This window comes from Cyprinodon tularosa, unplaced genomic scaffold (genome assembly GCF_016077235.1).
Source record: "Cyprinodon tularosa strain WSP-4 unplaced genomic scaffold, ASM1607723v1 ctg195, whole genome shotgun sequence".
Classification (NCBI taxonomy): domain Eukaryota; kingdom Metazoa; phylum Chordata; class Actinopteri; order Cyprinodontiformes; family Cyprinodontidae; genus Cyprinodon; species Cyprinodon tularosa.
In genome coordinates this window covers 106,192-126,389 of record NW_024038707.1, presented here as the reverse complement: position 1 = coordinate 126,389, position 20,198 = coordinate 106,192, and the positions used below count along the sequence as shown (strand labels likewise).

Here is a 20,198-nt window from a genome sequence, read left to right as displayed (position 1 = left end):
CTCTAGCAGGAGCTCTGCTCACCGACATGGAGCATTCAAACAGACATGGGCTAAGTTAAGAGCCGAGCACCGCGGCGGCTCTGTTAATGACTGCATCGTCTCTTTTACTGCCTCCATCCAGGCCCTTAAAGGAATAGTACGCCCAAAACATGATTAGCCTTCATTTTCTACTCACCCCCATGCTGAACAACACTCTGGAGTACTTTCTTGATATCTCAAATGCATCTGGAGATCTGGGAGGCTTCTTGCTGTCTGCTGACATTCAAATAATGGAGGTCTATGGTGCCCGAGGCAGAAAGGTCCATAAAAGTCCACAAAAAATCCTATCCACTACTGTTTACGCTCTAAAAACATTCTAAATGACTTTGTTTCGAGTAAATTATGGACGCTACCAACTCAGGACACTTGGAATACATTGGACGAGCAGTATGGAGGAATATTGACACGTTTTTTGTGGACTTTTATGGACCTTTCTGCCTCGGGCGCCATAGACCTCCATTATTTGAATGTCAGCAGACAGCAAGAAGCCTCCCAGATCTCCAGATGCATTTGAGATATCAAAAAAGTACTCCAGAGTGTTGTTCAGCATGAGGGTGAGTAGAAAATGAAGGCTAATCATGTTTTGGGTGTTCCTTTAAGGCCCCGTCCACACAAAGTCAAACCCTGGCCTAAACGCACAAATATTTCACCAAACCAGCCTCTCATCCATACGAAGCCGGCGTTTCGGGGGTCTGTAAACGATCTTTTTTTTATTCAGCCTTCAGAGTGGGAAGATTCTGAAACGCCGTTTTCGCGTTTCCATCCTTAAGCTCTAACCGCATTTTTTTTTCTTACACGCATGCGTCATAGCGTCGCCTCTAAACACGCATGCGCGACAGTATCACAACAACAATGGCGCCGTACTGTGTTGAATGGTTGCCTGCTCATGCTACTCACCCTGCTGTCGGGCTTACAACAGAATCTTCTTCTTCTGGAATATCTCCAGGAAGAACAGAGCAATATCGACGACATAGTTCAGCACCTGAATTTGACTGAACCACGAAAATGGACCCGCAGGGCAACCATGTATAAATATTAGTGCGCATGGCCAACATTTCGTCGCCTATTTTTGCTTTGGCACCACAGCGCCACTTACAGGCCTGGCATACATTTTGCAGCGTTTTCATGCATTTGTGTGGACGATCACATTTATTTTACGTCTCCGTCTTTACGACAAACGTTCTGGAAAATATTAGCGTTTCGTGTTTGTTTTGACTTCGTGTGGACGGGGCCTAAGTCTCAGTGGATTGATTTTAATTTTGATGGAAATCTACCTGCAAAACTTCTAGAGGTTTTGCTTCGGTGTGCTGAGAATTTGAAAGAGGATTGATTTCAAAGCCTGCTTTTCCACAGACCTTGAATCAAAGAGTGAATCGATGCCAACTGTCTATGACAAAGCCGCAAACGTAAGAGCTGGACATTAATTACGTAGTCTCTGTGATGCAATCGGTTAGCATGTTTGGCTGTTAACTGAAAGGTTAGCGGTTCAAGCCCATCCAAGGACGTCTTGTTTAGGGAAGTGTTGGCCTAGTGTAAGAACAGTGCGCTTGTGCTCTTAGAATTTGCAGGTACCTGGTTTGAACCACACAGACTGCCCCTCTGGGTCCCTGAGCAATACCCTTAACCGCACACCGCTCCCCGGGCGCCATACAATGGCAGCCCACTGCTCCGCAAGGACATGGGTTAAATGCATAGAGTTAATTACTCTAGTCTGAGATTAATAGAGTTCAATTATTATTATTATGACTTAATTGTTTTGGATTGAAGCTAATGTTTGTGTCTGAAGGCTTTTTAAATCAAAACTATTTGTGCTTTGCAAGTGTGAATTTGAAGTTGCCTATAATGTAACTTTATCTGCAACTTCTCTGCAAAGCACAAATAGTTTTGATTTAAAAAGCCTTCAGACACAAACGTTAGCTTCAATCCAAAACACAAAACTTCAACAAACTTTAGTGATCTCTCTATGATAATCATCTCTTAGTGCCTCAGCCAGCATATAAACCGTCCCACAGCGTATACTGCTGCATTTCTCAGTATATACAATCAGCAGTATTTACAACTTACAGTGCTGCTCAGTACCAAATTAGAATCATTGCACATGAACGTGTTATTAATATACGATTCGATTGAATTCAAATCAGTTTATTTCTATAGCGCCAATTCACAACACGTCATCTCAATGCACTTTACAGTTCACCAGATCATGCAGCCAAATTGATTCAAAGTTTTCTATCTAAGGAAAACCAGTTGATTTCATTGACTAATTGAGTCGAATGCAATCACTCACACTAAGCATGCTTGTAGCGACAGTGGAGAGAACCAGGCTCAGTGTGAGCGGCCATCTGCTGAGGCCGTATGGGGTTCAAGGAGACAGAAGCAGAGATAAAAAAAGCAGCTGCAAAAGGCGGCCCCGTCCAGGAAACACACAGCCAGGCAGACAAGCTCCGAGCCAGCTCCCATGTCAGAGGATGAAGAGAGCACATCCAGTTAGTTACAGTCAGAGAAACAGGACTATACTGGAAAACAGGCCGATCTCCAACATCTATAAAAAAGGTGTTGATGGAAGCAGCACAGCTGATATTTCTCTCCAGGATGTAGTCACAGCCAAACAGGAACAGACCAGATGAAGCTACTATGAGAAAAAGCAGAGAGAGCAGAAGGTTAGAGATTGAACTAACAGGTTCTGCAGAGTTGAAGAATAGAGATAGAATGAAGCAGAATGATGAAAAAGGGGTCCCTATGTCCTCCAGCAGTCTAAGCCTATAGCAGCATAACTATAGAGATAGCTCAGGATAACCTGAGCCACTCTAACTATAAGCTTTATCAAAAAGGAAAGTTTTAAGCCTAGCCTTAAAAGTAGACAGGGTGTCTGCCTCACGGACTAAAACTGGTTCCACAGGAGAGGAGCCTGATAACTAAAAGATCTGCCTCCCATTCTACTTTTAGAAATTCTAGGATCCACTAGTAAACCTGTAGATTGAGAGCGAAGTGCTCTGTTAGGAACATAAGGAACGATTCACCCTTAGTATTTTTCTATTTTGTTATTGGCGTTTCAGGTTATTCATTTATATTACCTCTACATCCACAGGCAATTATCAACTGCACCGTTACACCAAGCATGACATTCACTAAGACATCTCAGAAGTTTGGTCAGTGGGCTGACAGCAGAGCAAACACTGTCTATGGACTGGGTTTTGCTACTGAACAGCAGCTGCATCAGGTAAACTAAACAAGAAAAGAAAGACTGGCCTGTCTTCTTCTTGAGATATTTCACCATTTATAGTTTTGGGCTTTTTTTTAAATAGTTTTCAGAGAAGTTCAAAGAGGTTAAAGATGCTGCTCGTCTGGCTCGGGAGAAATCTCAGGACAAAGAACTAGCCAACACTGCACTAACAATCGCTGCTCCTCAGGTGAGTGCTGCCCTTTAACAAAAACATAAGAATGCAAAAGGTATGAGAGCATTAAATCTCCTCTGATCTATCCGGATTCGGATTGTGCACAAGCCTTCTGTAATTGTACCAAAGGATGGATGGAGAAAGAACTGAAAGAAAAAAGAAACAACTAAAGAAAAATAAGCTGGGTCACTGGCCTCAAAGGGAAGCCAGAGTGAGGAAAACTAGGACGATGTTAAAATTATCGTCTGCTGCTCAGTACGACACCACATTTGCAACTGCCCATGAGTAAAACCACCAAAGAAAAGGTTGGTTACATCCGACTTTTGATAAAGAGATTTATAGACCACTAATTGCTTAGGTAATAGTATAAATAGATTCAATAAATGAGGGCACCTACATACACTATATTGCCAAAAGTATTTGCTCACCCATCCAAATTATTGGAATCAGGTGTTCCAATCACTTCCATGGCCACAGGTGTATAAATTCAAGCACCTAGGCATGCAGACTGTTTTTACAAACATTTGTGAAAGAATGGGTCGCTCTCAGGAGCTCAGTGAATTCCAGCGTGGAACTGTGATAGGATGCCACCTGTGCAACAAATCCAGTCGTGAAATTTCCTCGCTCCTAAATATTCCACAGTCAACTGTCAGCTGTATTATAAGAAAATGGAAGTGTTTGGGAACGACAGCAACTCAGCCACGAAGTGGTAGGCCACGTAAACTGACGGAGCGGGGTCAGCGGATGCTGACGCGCATAGTGCGAAGAGGTCGCCAACTTTCTGCAGAGTCAATCACTACAGACCTCCAAACTTCATGTGGCCTTCAGATTAGCTCAAGAACAGTGCGCAGAGAGCTTCATGGAATGGGTTTCCATGGTCGAGCAGCTGCATCCAAGCCATACATCACCAAGTGCAATGCAAAGCGTCGGATGCGGTGGTGTAAAGCACGCCGCCACTGGACTCTAGAGCAGTGGAGACGTGTTCTCTGGAGTGACGAATCGCGCTTCTCCATCTGGCAATCTGATGGACGGGTCTGGGTTTGGCGGTTGCCAGGAGAACGGTACTTGTCTGACTGCATTGTGCCAAGTGTAAAGTTTGGTGGAGGGGGGATTATGGTGTGGGGTTGTTTTTCAGGAGCTGGGCTTGGCCCCTTAGTTCCAGTGAAAGGAACTCTGAATGCTTCAGCATACCAAGACATTTTGGACAATTCCATGCTCCCAACTTTGTGGGAACAGTTTGGAGCTGGCCCCTTCCTCTTCCAACATGACTGTGCACCAGTGCACAAAGCAAGGTCCATAAAGACATGGATGACAGAGTCTGGTGTGGATGAACTTGACTGGCCTGCACAGAGTCCTGACCTCAACCCGATAGAACACCTTTGGGATGAATTAGAGCGGAGACTGAGAGCCAGGCCTTCTCGTCCAACATCAGTGTGCGACCTCACAAATGCGCTTCTGGAAGAATGGTCAAAAATTCCCATAAACACACTCCTAAACCTTGTGGACAGCCTTCCCAGAAGAGTTGAAGCTGTTCTAGCTGCAAAGGGTGGACCGACGTCATATTGAACCCTATGGATTAGGAACGGGATGTCACTTAAGCTCATATGTGAGTCAAGGCAGGTGAGCAAATACTTTTGGCAATATAGTGTATGTTGTCAAGGTTTCAGAGGGTCATGTTATTTTGGACACAAAAAGCATAAAACTTTGGCTCTTCACATATTCACTGATTCCCATATTGGGCATCTTTGACGAAGGTATGGTTTGGGGTTTACTCTAGTATCCATTATCTAGAGCAGAGCTGAGGTCTTAAACCCTTACAATCCAAAGAGACATTTTTTTAAGGAACCCAAAGTGTTCAAAATTAAGTAAATAAATGTAATTGGAAAACTAAATATCTACTTGAATAAATAATACATAAATAGTTATTGTAACTATAAAGCTGTAAAATAACTGAATGTACCGTAATTTTCGGGCTATTAGCCGTACCGGACTATAAGCCGCAGGTCTTTTATGTTTAATGTCCGTCTTTCTCGCTGTCGTTCTGTCTCGTACCACTCGCGGTAGAAGTCTGCTTCCGGAGGACCTCCGCATTCCCCCGCGCGCGGCTACCGTACTTGTGTGTTAAAGCAAATGTGACGTCAACATGGTGGACGGTAAAATCCATAGATTTAGGTGTTACGCTAGTGGCCGTTAGCTGTAAAAGCCCATTGATAAGCCGCAAGGTCGAAAAATTGGGAAAAAGTTGCGGCTTATAGTCTGAAAATTACGGTATATAAAATTGTCAGCTCATTATAATTATTATATTTCATAGTATTTCATAAATGAATTATTCAAGTATTGATTTTTTAAATTATATTAATATATTTTCAAATTAGGTATTTCTGTTTAATTCCAGCAGTTTGTATTTAAAAACAAACCCCCACCCCCCACCCCATCATCTTTTTATATCAGAAGCAAGCTTTAGCTTTATGCTCCATTGCTCATATAGTCACATTATTTGCCAAAAAGACCAATATCCATTTGATTATGATAAAGTAAGGCTAGTGCGGAGTTCGAATTAATTGGCTGTGTCCTCTGAAGGACAGATTGGTTGTTCGATTATGTCATAGCGCAGCGCTGGGGCCTGTTCGGATTGGAAGACTCGTTATGCGGCCGACAAACGTAGCATTCTTTAGGCCTGTTTTGAAGGACGGGTCCGGTGTTTCCTACGTAGCCTTGGGTATCTTGTGATTCATTGCTAGTCCAAGCAAGCCAGCTGATCTGTGCTCAGAGGAAAAAGGTAAATGGTGCCGAACAGTGGTGAATATTATGGAGGAGTGTTTGCCTAGTGGTTAGAGCAGTACGCTGGTGTTATGAGAAGGTTGCAAAGACCAGGTTCAATCCCCACAGGCTCCACTCTGGGCTCCTGACCATAATCCTTAAACCCACACTGCTCCCCAGGTGCCACACGATGGCACCTCACTACTCCCTAAGGGGATGGGTCAAATGTAGACAGTGAATTTCCCCAATGTAGGACAATAAAGGGATTTACATTTATAATTGCAGTTTAATATAATACAAATATGTGAATAACTCCATCTGAAATTAATGTTGTTTTAAATGATTGAGCCAGATTGGGGGGGTAATGTTTGGTTTATTAAAAGGTTTTATCCGTCTCTGAGTAAATAGATGATTTGACATTTAAGCTCAGGTTCTAATAGCTCTGCAGTGTGGGGACTTTAAATCTGATATTAGAGATGATGGTACTGCTACTGAAGTGCCGTGAAAATGTTATAAGCACCCAGAACAGTAGTGAGAAGTCCGTTATCCAATCTTTGTCTGCTTAGTGTGTCAACTGTTACAGTTGCTAGGCAACATAGCGTATGGGCGGTGAAAGCCGGAGAAGGCTAGACCTGTTTGAATCCATAGCCAAAACTCTTCCAGCCTCCTTATTTTCACGGACCTAGAAGGACCCAGTCCAGGTCGACGGGGTCCTGCAGCCTCTGCAATCAAAGACACCCTATATACTCCTTATAGTTCTTCTTGGGCCTAAATAGAACCTCATTACGGATGTGGCACCATCTGCTGGCAGTATGACTGTCAGAGGACTTAGAAAGTTGGACCTAGAATTCAAGCAGACACAATAGTTTGATACATGCATTTATTAAAAAACAACGTGTTGCTGGTCATCATGGGCGGGCTCCCTGGCAGAAACGGAGACTCAGGTCAGTGACTTCAGAACTGAAACGGGGAAGGTCAATGTGCATGAAAGTCACCCACCTGGCAAAGATCAGTGTGAGCCCAGAAGAAGGTGTGAAGTCCAGAGGAGCGGAACTCCGTAGCTTGTTACTAAACCAGAACCAGAGATCCAAGAGAGAAGAGGAGCAGCAACCAGCAGCAGCAACAACAACATCCAGAGGAACCAAAGGATCCAGAGGAATAAATCCCAGCTGTGGTCAGGAGTCCAAGGTTGACAACAAGCGGAATCCAGGTAACAGTCTGGAAAACAGGACAGGCAAACGGAGCAGAACAGGGGCGGCCAAAACCCAGAAGTCCGGGGGGAAGAAACAGGTCAGGAACAGGCAGAACTAAACACAACAGAGTACGCTAAATTAGTCTCGTTAGAATCTCAAATAGTCTGCAGCAATGGCTAGGAACACGTGGCTTAAATAGAAGCAGGAACAGGTGGATCTGATTAGAGCTGATGAGCACAGGGCAGAGCAAAGCAGGTGAGAGAAAAAAAAGAGTCAAACCCAACCTAAGGTGCCAAGATTATGACAATTACTGAACTAAACAAACCCAGATGCTACTGTGGAAACACTCAGACTGTTTTTCAAGTACAACTCAAGTTTTTTCCTTCCTTGAATCAAATATCTTTTTGTAACTTTTTATGCTTGAGTTTGTACTTTTCTTTTTTTCGCAACCAACCCGAATTCCACATCCAATTGACTCCGTTGCTTCGGCTTGTTGACCAATTGTATGCATATAAACCATCCAATAATTGTATGCAAATAATCCCTGTTACATGAAGTTATAATGGTAAATATAAACAGAAAGGCTATATAAAAAATGTACAAAAACAAATACAAATAATTGTCTCTCTTCATATTTAAATATAGTGTAAAAGGTTTTTTTTTTTAGATCATTGGTCGAAATGTTTGTGAGATCCTCAAATAGATAAAAGTTGATGTAACATTTATTTATTCATCTAATAGATAATTCAAATACTGAATATGCCATTAAACTGTGGGAAGCGCCATTACATTTTAATCTTATTTAGTCTCATTACATGATAAAAAAATACTGTTACTAATACATGTATGCATTTAAAAATGAATTACTTCACTTTATATTCCTAAATACATGATGAACTAATATATATAAATATTTGTAGGGGGTCTCCAGGCTGTTGCAGACTGACTTGTGTCATCTGAATGTATTTAAATTATTAATAAAAAGATCATTTTTAATGTTAAAGGAATAGTACACCCAAAACATAATTAGCCTTCATTTTCTACTCACCCCCATGCTGAACAACACTCTGGAGTACTTTTTTGATATCTCAAATGCATCTGGAGATCTGGGAGGCTTCTTGCTGTCTGCTGACATTCAAATAATGGAGGTCTATGGCGCCCGAGACAGAAAGGTCCATAAAAGTCCACAAAAAACGTGTCAATATTCCTCCATACTGCTCGTCCAATGTATTCCAAGTGTCCTGAGTGGGTAGCATCCAGAATTTACTCGAAACGAAGTCATTTAGAATGTTTTTAGAGCATAAACAGTAGTGTATAGGATTTTCCTAAAAGCGCGCGCCTGCAAGTTCACGAGTCTACGGAAACCGCGGCAGCCCAAACCAGATGAAAGTGCGCATTCAGCGTCTGCTCTGCCGATAATGCAAGCGTAGAAGAAGAAATGTGCTGTTTACCTGTGCAAAGAAAGAAACAACGAAAGAAAAATGTCTGAGGACTTCAGTGTTGAGGAAGAGCATGAGTTCTTTGCCGAGCTGAATGCGCACTTTCATCTGGTTTGGTCTGCCGCGGTTTCCGTAGACTCGTGAACCCGCAGGCACGCGCTTTCAGGAAATCCTATACACTACTGTTTATGCTCTAAAAACATTCTAAATGACTTTGTTTCGAGTAAATTATGGACGCTACCCACTCAGGACACTTGGAATACATTGGACGAGCAGTATGGAGGAATATTGACACGTTTTTTGTGGACTTTTATGGACCTTTCTGCCTCGGGCACCATAGACCTCCATTATTTGAATGTCAGCAGACAGCAAGAAGCCTCCCAGATCTCCAGATGCATTTGAGATATCAAAAAAGTACTCCAGAGTGTTGTTCAGCATGGGGGTGAGTAGAAAATGAAGGCTAATCATGTTTTGGGTGTACTATTCCTTTAAGGTTGCCACTTGACTGCTGTTTTATTTTAATGACAATAAGCAGGGTGTATTTATTATTAATGAATTTGTTTTTTGTATTTCTTCCACTTCCTGGATCTCATCTAGTTCTCGCAGGTGAGTTTATTTATGCTCTGTGTAGAAACTGTTGGAAACAATTCAATTGTACATGTTTAAATTATTAAGCTAAAAACTGCATCTTGAATGGTTTCTTTTTCATTTAGTTCAAATGTTGCTTTAAAATGATTCCTTAACACTTTTAAGAGATTCTCCGCTCCATAAGGAGTTATTTTTTTGTTTCTGAAAATGCCATGTGGCATCAGGAGAGTCCATTTACTGACGTGTCTCTCAGGACCTCTCGGATGAACTCCAGTCTCCGCCAGTGATGTGCGTGAATGGACCAGAGGACAAGCTGTTCCGCAGCCAGAGTGCAGATATCACACTGGCCTCTGAGAAGGAGAGGATTAAGAAGATGCTTTCAGAAGGGTAATGGATTCTAAGATATTCTATTCACATTTGACACTGGTTTAAATTTCACATTTCATTTGCCCAGAAACAATCCTTACTTACCCAGTATAATGTTTGATCAATATAGTTCCTAATATTCATTTTTGTATATATATATCAATGAAACATGTTTGTTTCTTAAATGTTTTTTTGTAATTCAGTAAGTTTCCAGGTTCCTGGTGTGTATCTGCATGCGTCAGATAAGGAACTCAAGCCTACATTACCGTGTTGACATGCTTTTCAATCCTTCCTGCACATTCTTTTCAAACTAAACTTTGCTTTAAACTGTTGTCTGCTTGGAAAAATATAAATTGCAATGTTAAAAATCTAAAAAAATCTTGACAGGTTAAAAACTTACACTACTACTACTCACCAATTTAACATGTTTTGCTCTATAACATTTAAATGCACCACTCCAATGTCTAAGAGAAAAAAATTTAATGAACATTTTTTAATGTATGACCTGCATCACTGTACAGAAGACTGCCATATGATAGAAATATTACACTGTGCGCATACAATTATTATTTTCCTAATCCCTGACTGATCATTTTTAATCTAGCGTGTATTATAGTATAGATTAAATTCATCATCCAGCTGCTGCTCTGCAGAATTCTCTCCCCAAGAGCTGAAGGAAAATCTCGCAGCTTTTTCAAATCACGCGAGAATGTGTACAAAACAACAAAAATGGCGCTGGCAACGCTTGTGGGTCGTTTTAAGCGAATGTCTGTGATTTTAAATGATAAATAATTTTTTTTTGCGATCTTGCCCGGCGGGCAAATGCAATGAAATTTGTACTCTCCTGACAATAAAAACTACTTGCCCCGGGCGATCGGGCAATGGTTAACATCGAGCCCTGAAAAAATTATAATTTTTTTTTTTCTATGTGTATAACTTTATTTTTCTAAATCATTTTTTTTTATTGTTGAATAGCGATGTCTCAATTTTCCAGAATTTTTATTTATCATTTTTGGCACATTCAAGTTAATCCTGGGGACCATTGTTGGTTTTTCTCTCATTAAACGATGGGCACTAAAACTTTTTTCCTCTTATATACACATATGTGAGTCTATAATAAACTGAATTGAATTGCTGTTACTTGTGCTTGAATTTGAAATGAACTATTATTTAATTAGCTCACAATTATTTTCAAGACAAGGAGGGGAGACCATTAAGGTATTGATTAATACATCTAACCATGACCAAAAATATCTTCTTAGGCAACACTTTCAGAACCACAAAGCTTGTAAGACCCACAGTCAAATAACCAAGGCTGTGAATCTGTCATGAATGGTTACCATGGAAACCAGTTTCCAGGGAAACAACTTTAAGCTTTGAGATGAGAAGGAACCAAAGCATCAGTGATCAGAGTGCAAACAGGGCATAATAGTGAAATCACTTTTGCCTATTCAGTTTATTTCACTTTCGGATCAAAGCTGAAAGTTTGGACCTTTTGAATTCATAACACGAATGAATACGATTTCAAACAGTATTTGCATGTTTCCTGAAAGATGTCTCCTCATTTTGACGTCTTAATTCTGAACTACATCTAACCACAGCAGAATTGGTTGTGCAGAATAATTAGGAAACACTTTATCTTCACTGGATAATATTAATCATCTGAATACTTTCAACAGATTAGTTCAGTTTTTCAAATGGTTTATTTTATATCAGGCGTTCATATCTGTAACACAACAAAAGGTAGAAGGATTAAATTATCTAAATTTAATACTAAAACTTTGACAGATTTATGAAGAATGGCATTGTATTTTTTTTAACCTCAACATCTCATTTAATTATAGTAAACTGGTTTGTGTCTTGCAGATCTATTTGTGAGCTCAATCTGGAAGCTGAGCTTTTCACTCTACAGGACAGCAACTCCAAGTTGGTGGCAGCTTTGCATGAGGCTAATGCTAATGTGGAGCAATGGAAGAAACAGCTGGCGGCGTATCAAGCGGAGACTGAAAGGCTTAGAGAACAGGTAAACTTCTGCTTTAGAGAGACATTGCTAACTCTTTTCAGCTTGTAGCTTAAAAAAGAACAAATGCACAACCCTTTACCCGCTCCCCAGAGGGAACGCCTTTTAAACGCTGCGAGAGCGTGCACAAGCCCATTTCTCCTGTCTGTTTAGAATATAGCTCATACAAGCTTACTGTGCCCGGACGCTTGTCCTAACTCCTAAATCCCTCAATCACTATTGAGTGGGGACTATATAATGGACTTAGTTAACCCTGTAATGCCAAATATATGATATTTGATACATACGGTTTCTGAAATGTTTTGCGTCTGACACCTTTTGCATAATTTAATGGTAAAAACTTTGCTCAAAATCCTATTGAACACAATCAGATATACCTGATAACAGAGGGCAGAAGACTACACAAAAAATAATCTTGACCTATCGCATAGTAATAAATTATTAATATCAAAAATGTATCTCTTTTTTTTTCTTTTTACATATTTTGTTAAAAGGCCAAAAAAGGACTTCAAACCAAAAAAAAGACATTTTCTGTTTTGTTTTATTCTTGGATCGGGCTTTAAAGGGTTAACTTGCCGTTCGGACAGATGATCACTACTTTTTGCTCCCCGTTGGTACCGTAACTCCTCCTCCACTGCGCTGTGCCTACGCCGTCTTTATTAGTCGACAGCAACCTGCTGTCGCTACCCGACAGTGGGCCGATGTGACAGCAAATCCCATAATGCTTTGCGAGGAGAGCTCTCTGCCAGAACAAACATCATCGAGACAATAATTTACACACATTTATGCATATGTGAAAAGACAAAGGTATGAACTAATTGGTGCTTTGTACCTTGAGCACAATATGGCCACTGTAGTCATGGGAAAACGTACCCCCACTACGTTGGTCCAAACTGTAAAACGTAGTGGAGGTACATTAATGGCCTTTTTTTGTGGTACTGTTACATTTCTTCTGCCTATACGCTTTCTATTGTTTTACGTCCTAGTCACGTGACTTTCAAGATTCCAGCTGGGAGACGAAAAAAAAATGAGACTGGGTTGAGTCTGGGCAGCCCAGAAAGTTGTCAACAGCCTCACTTTGGGATTCGCTCCTAAGAAAAAGTCAAAGCACCAGAAACACATACAGGCTTGTTTCTCTTACAGATGAGGAAAGAGATGTTCAATCATTCATAAAAGTTTAAGAAAAAAAAAACAATTAATTGGACTTAGTTTCCAAGGTTTGAAGACGTTTCGCCACCTCTCCAGGAAGCTTGCTCAATTCAAATATCTGGATCCGCAGTGAGTTTGAGTCTTTATATAGACAAGGCCTTGTATCGCTTGGAAACATGCAAATGGAAACAGTTGAGTGGGTCGTTTGGTTACATTGTTAGCCTGTAATATCTAAAACCTCTCTATGATTCTGAAGGTCGGTCGTTAAAGGAGGGGGATTGTTCACCTGGCTGAAGGGAGGAGGTGCTTTGTTCCTCTGGGATGGGGTGGAGGTTGTGGTGATACCTGGAAGGAATCAACTCAATAACTGAATTGTAATTTTTTGGAAGCTGGAATCTGAGTCCAGCACCTCTGTTTAAAGTTGTTTTTTCTCTCTTAACATAGATGGCTTCCTTCACGCCCCTCTAAACCACCTTGTTTCTTTATCCAAAATGTGAACATTCTGGTCCTTAAAAGAATGTCCTTTGTCCACAAGGTGTAGATGTACTGCGGAGTCTTTTCCAGAGGAGGGTGTGTTGAGACACCAGCCGACCAGATGTGCTGGGCCATGCGTCTTTACCTCTTGAGTTTTTCAAGAGGATTTTCTCCAAACACAAAATCCCTGTATATTTCAAACCAAACAAAACCCTTAAACAGACGCTAGTGCATCCTAAAGATAAAACCCCCAGACCGAATATGAGTGGAGTGGTATATGCTGTTCAGTGCAGCGAGGAATATTGGGCTTCAAAATTGGACATAGATCAAAAATATCTGCGTCATACACTGATAAAGATTCACAGTCATCCAGGTCCTAGTCATTCTGTGAAAGTTTAAAAAACAATCCACTGGACTTGGTTTCCAAGGTTTGAAGACGTTTCGCCACCTCTCCAGGAAGCTTTCTCACTTCAAATGTCTGGATCCGCAGTGAGTTTAAGTCTTTATATAGACAACGCCTTGTATCGCTTGGAAACATGCAAATGAAAACCGATTAGTGGGTCGTTTGGTTCCATTGTTAGCCTGTAATATCTGAAACCTGTCTATGATTCTGAAACGACCGACCTTCAGAATCATACAAGGCTTTGTCTATATAAAGTCTCAAACTCACTGCGGATCCAGACATTTGAATTGAGAAAACTTCCTGGAGAGGTGGCGATACGTCTTCAAACCTTGGAAACAAAGTCCAGTGGATTTTTTTTTGGAACTTTTACAGAATCTGCGTCATACCTGCGACACACTGCTGTAGGAGGATAACCAGCCCTTAGGTTGGTGGAAGGTTTGCCGGAGCTTTGAGAGGATAGCTTTTCTGGGGAGCAGAACTGCAACTTCTACTCAAGTGAACATGTTAAGATGAAACATGGACATTGGTATTCATTGTCCAAAATTACTATAGTGGTTTATGGGCCAAGTATTACCCAAACCTTCCTAAAGCTTTTCCTAATTGGATAAACTGCTTGGGAAAACATGAGCCTTTAAACCTAACAGGCAGGTATTATTAGGGTTTAACAGGCATATACATGAATAATAGTTTCCTATTATTCATATATATGCCTAACAGCATGAGCAGCAGTGTTTTTTTTTATTTTCCAGGTAAACATCTGCTTGGATGTTCACCTATGTTGGTGTGGTTAATCTGTGCCTGTTGGAGGCTACAAATAATCTACTTTCCTGCTCCCCTCGTCGAACAGGAGATGCATATACTAGTGATTAGACCTCTGCAAAACTTGGTGTTTTGAGTTAATCAGCTGATCAACCTGCCTTTTTTACAATATACCAACATTATTCAAGACATAAAATTCTGGGGTTTAATTATCTTTTCGCCCCAATCTTTTTTTCTTTTTTTTTTACAGTGTCCTGTCTGGCAATGTGGCAATAAGAATAATTGTCTTGATGCCAAAAAGAGCCCAACAGATTTTACTTCCACAAGTGGAGCAGTATGGCAATTGCCATATAGCTCCACCCACTTGTTTCATGCATAAAAATTGCTTTATTATTATTATGCAGGAAGTTTTACAGTTTGTATGGACACTGCAATGTAAATAGAGCAGAAAAACAGAAGAAAAAGGAAAAAAGATGAAAGAAAGAGGAGATAGAAAGGAGACAATGACAAAACATTTTCAGTCTGCTTCATCACCTGTAACGAGATGAAAAAAGAACAGCACAACCTAAAGACATTGTACGAGACATACAATAAAGCAACACCTCGAAACTATCGCTGAAGTAGTATTATTAAGTCTGACATGTATGACATCGCTCCAATCTCTAAAATTAACAAATAAAACCCTAAAATTGTTCACATGGTGTATAATGAGTCTGAGTTTTTTTCTTTCTGAACTGAATGACAAAACCCCCCCCCTGTAGTATTCTTATTTTGTGTGGAGGAAGAGAAAAAGAAATGTCCCTCAACAAAATGATACCAGTGAGGACCTACATCTTTTGGACACAGCTAGTTCTCCACTGTGTGCGAGGGGACCAGGTGGCTGAATATAGTTCAAGTCTCCAGGGTGGATAGTTGAGGAGAGAGAGGAGTTTGTAGGACAGCAATCTACTTTCAGTGGCCCAGTTAGGAAAAAATGAAAAATCACCAGTGGGAGCTCGTGTTCCTTTTATTTTTGTTCATATAGCTGTGACTTATCTCTGCAATATACTGTTAAAACAGTTAGTCTGTAGCAGGCTGCTGAGCCGTTTGCTGCCTTTCTCCTTGTTCTCTCTGACAGGCTCAAATGACACAGATGTGACACTCAATACTTTATAGACCTTGAATTAACCTCAAACCATTCACCTTTATCTCAATTAAAGCAGTTATTTTACAGATTTTAGTCTATGTAATAAAAAAGGGACAACATTTATATTACTTTTGCCCATCTAACTAAACCATTCAAATTACTAAACCATATAAATTACTCTAAAGCCGGGTGTAAAACTACGGAAGAGGATTAGGGCCAGTGGGAAAAAAAAAAAGTTAACTGATGTTTAAATTTTATTTCAGTTTAGTATGGGAAAAAAGTCAGAATTCTGACTTTTTTCTCAGAATTCTAACTGAATTCTGACAATAAAAAAGTCAGAATTCTGACTTTTTTCTCAGAATTCTAACTGAATTCTGACAATAAAAAAGTCAGAATTCTGACTTTTTTCTCAGAATTCTAACTGAATTCTGACAATAAAAAAGTCAGAATTCTGACTTTTTTCTCAGAATTCTAACTGAATTCTGACAATAAAAAAGTCAGAATTCTGACTTTTTTCTCAGAATTCTAACTGAATTCTGACAATAAAAAAGTCAGAATTCTGAGATTAAAGTCAGAATTCTGAGATTAAAGTCGGAATTCTGAGATTAAAGTCGGAATTCTGAGATTAAAGTCAGAATTCTGAGATTAAAGTCGGAATTCTGAGATTAAAGTCGGAATTCTGAGATTAAAGTCGGAATTCTAAGAAAAAAGTCAGAATTCTGACTTTAATCTCAGAATTCTAACTGAATTCTGACAATAAAAATGTCGGAATTCTGAGATTAAAGTCGGAATTCTGAGATTAAAGTCGGAATTCTAAGAAAAAAGTCAGAATTCTGACTTTAATATCAGAATTCTAACTGAATTCTGACAATAAAAAAAAGTCAGAATTCTGAGATTAAAGTCAGAATTATGAGAAAAAAGTCAGAATTCTGACTTTAATCTCAGAATTCTAACTGAATTCTGACAATAAAAATGTCGGAATTCTGAGATTAAAGTCGGAATTCTGAGATTAAAGTCGGAATTCTAAGAAAAAAGTCAGAATTCTGACTTTAATATCAGAATTCTAACTGAATTCTGACAATAAAAAAAGTCAGAATTCTGAGATTAAAGTCAGAATTATGAGAAAAAAGTCAGAATTCTGACTTTAATCTCAGAATTCTGACTTTAATCTCAGAATTCTGACTTTTTTCCCATGTTAAACTGAAATAAGATTTAAAAATCAGTTAACTTTTTTTTTTTTTTTTCCAGTGGCCCTAATCCTCTTCCATATAAAACTGCCAAAATTGTCAAATTAAAAGTATTTTGCTTTACCTGTTGAACCACATTTAAATTAGTCAGATTAGGGGAGGTGGTTTAAACCATCTTTTAATATATTTGCCATATAAAAAAATTATCATACAGTTAGTAAATGTAAAACATTCTTGATTTTTCAGCAATAGATAAAATGTCAGTTTTTCTTCAGTAATGCTTGCTGTATTTAGCCCACTTTAATAAATAAATTAAAAGCAGGTTTTGGTGCAAAAGACTCAGCATTTAGGCTAAGGTTTTTATTGTTAGATAGGTATGGATATAAAAACTGTTAAATCAAAGAGAAAGTTATTTTTATTTTTTTACTAATTAAACGCTAAATTCATTAAATCAGCACAAAGGTATTAGTTTTAGGTATAGATAATGATCCATTGATTATTCCTTACTGACCGGACTTTTCCTTTAAATCCTACTGAGCATCTTTGGAAGGAGCTGAAACATGCCATCTAGGAAGGCAGCTTTCAAACCTGAGACAACTGGAGCAGTTTGCTGATAAGGAGAGGAGCGATATACCTGCTGAGAGGAGCAGAAGTATCACTGACAGTTACAGGAATTGCAGTGATTGCCTCAAAGGTAGCACGGCAAAATATTAAAGTAAAGGAACCATCAGATTTTTCCAAGCCTGCTTCATATGTTTATGTTTTAAAATAATTTCCATTGAAGCATTTTTGAAGAGATGCCTGGGTTACATTTGTTCATTTTGATAGATCTTTTCTTTATTATTCCTTTTGTCTGATTCAAGTTTTGAGATCATTGTTCTTTTCTTTCATAAAGCGGGTTACCTACAAATTTGTCCACGTGTCTTTGCCATTTGATAACTAAATGATGAATGAGAAGAACCTGCCAAGCTAAGTATGAAGGTAGATTTGTTTCTTTATTATTCAATCAAAAAAAAGGTTGCTTCAATCAAAAAATATATTTTCAATTAAATAAATCTTCACTTCAATGAAAAAAAAACTTTTCAATAAAAAAAAAATGCAAAAATATATTTGAGACTCAAAAAATACATTTGAAGACTGCTTTTCTTTGATTGAAAATGTTTTATTTGATAGAAGTCCAGTCTTTTTTGTTTAAAGCAACTTTTTTTAATTGAAGTAACATTGTTTTTTTGATTGGCCCATATAATGGGTATGACGCGCCTTTTTGCTGCTCCTGCTGCATGTGATGTGAGCGCAGTATTACGTTGAGCTGCGTTTCCCCATCAGATACGGTTTCCCCTGCATCTCCGCACAGAGCAGGCGGCACGATTCATCGAGCAAGCGACAGGAAACGTGCATTCTCACTTAAGGCACGTAACTGCCACCCTGTGCTCGCGCCACAGGGGAACTACGGAGAGAGTGAAGGATCATATGTTAGCCTATATGGAGAAAGGGAGAAATCGGGATGGATGGATGGATGGATGGATGGATGGAACTGACGCGGTGTAGATATCATCAGGATGCATGACCGATACTCTACTCTGTCAATCAAACATGTCTGACCAATAGAGAAGCACCCGCCCACTGTGGAATGTTTGTGTCAAAATTATTCAATCAAAAAAATTTGAACTTCAAAACTTTTTGCACTTCAAAAAAAATAATTTTGATTTAAATAAAACAATTTGAACTCTAATTGTTTTTTCACTTTAAAAAAAAAAACAAAAAAACAAGTTATTCATGGGGTAATTTTTTTTTTTTTTTCTATTTGCACAGTTTTTTATTTGATTTTTTTATTTGATTTTTTAATTGAAAAAACTTTTTGGGAATTGAATGATTAAGACACAAATGTCCTACCCATGTATGGCCACACTAAATAGATCCCTTCACCCAAAGAGAACATTTTCAACAATAAAACAAAAGTGTTCAAATGCAATTTTTTGAGTCTCAAATATTTGATTTGCATTCAAAAACTATTTTTTATGATTGAAAAGGTTTATCTTTTCATTGAAGTTACTTTTTTTTTGATTCTGTTTGTTTGTTTGAAGCAACTTATTTTTTGATTGAATAAAAAAGACAAATGTCCTACCCATTATATGGTCTAATCAAAAAACAATGTTACTTCAATTTAAAAAGTTGCTTTAAACAAAAAAGACTGCACTTCTATCAAATAAAACATTTTCAATCAAAGAAAAGCAGTGTTCAAATGTATTTTTTTTGAGTCTCAAATATATTTTTGCATTCATATTTTTGCAGTTTTTTTTTTCATTGAAGTGAAGATTTTTTTAATTGAAAATATATTTTTTTGATTGAAGCAACCTTTTTTTTTTGATTGAATAATAAAGAAACAAATCTACCTTCATAGCTAAGAGGATTCTTTCAAGATTTTAAGGCTTAGCTTATTTTCTCTTTTTTTAAGTTAGCTTGTTTACAATTTTACTTTTCATTATTATGCCCCTAGATAATTATTCAATCAATCAGAACCTGACTTCAACCATTTTAGGCCTATCTCTGCTTTCATGTTTCTAATCTTGTAAAGTTAGATTGTAAAGTAAGGTTAGCTGGTGTTCTGTGTTGCCTTCTATTTTTATTCCACTTGATAATTTAAATTTTAAGGCCTTTTTAACAAGGCCTTTTTAACAAAATTTTGTAAAGTTAGCTTCTAAATTTAACTTGTGTGTTAACTAATGTTCCTTTTTTGCCACTTGGCAACTGAAAAAAGGGAGAGACCTGCAATTTTGAGAGGACACGTTCAACATTTTAGGCCCTTTTTGTAGTTTATTTATTGTGAATACTTGAGAATCACTCTATATGCGCTTGAAAACATGAGTCGGTAAAAACCTTTCACACCTTTACGTGCCGTTCCCCAAACGAACGTCCAATCAGTGTTGGCTTTGAGGCGGGTTGAGGTGTGACGCAACGAGAAGTGCGACAGTTCAGTCTAAAGAACATGGCGGCTTCAGCCGATGAAACTAGCGTTAGCGTGGCTATCGAGCAAGTTTTATTGGATTACAGAGTATCTCTTCATTGAAAGAAGAGCAAAACACTGCTCTGGAGGCTTTTCTCAGAGGAAAAGATGTTTTTCCTCTTCTCCCGACTGGTTTCGGCAAGAGTAGCCTGGCTTGTGTTTTCGTCGTCGCTCTCTTAGTACGTCATATGCTTCGTTGATCTGATTGGTTTATTTGGGCCGTCTATCACCAACATAGGCCAATCAGCTAACCAGCATTTTCACCACTTCCCAAAATTACTTCTACGGAAGGTTTC

At 38.9% G+C, this 20,198-nt stretch overlaps 1 protein-coding gene across 4 annotated transcripts in view; it reads left to right on the top strand.

The window, feature by feature from the left end:
- Positions 1 to 20,198, top strand: part of LOC119782562 (homer protein homolog 3-like) — a 33,857-nt gene that overhangs the window by 10,794 nt on the left and 2,865 nt on the right. Inside the window, exons 4-8 of one of the 4 annotated variants that reach the window (XM_038283582.1) lie at positions 3,128 to 3,259; positions 3,345 to 3,449; positions 9,424 to 9,432; positions 9,689 to 9,801; positions 11,647 to 11,803. In XM_038283582.1, coding sequence (XP_038139510.1) covers positions 3,128 to 3,259; positions 3,345 to 3,449; positions 9,424 to 9,432; positions 9,689 to 9,801; positions 11,647 to 11,803 — 516 coding nt within the window. Of the gene's footprint in view, positions 1 to 3,127; positions 3,260 to 3,344; positions 3,450 to 9,423; positions 9,433 to 9,667; positions 9,802 to 11,646; positions 11,804 to 20,198 lie in introns of all 4 variants that reach the window. The other 3 variants (XM_038283580.1, XM_038283583.1, XM_038283581.1) reach the window with 3 other exon arrangements.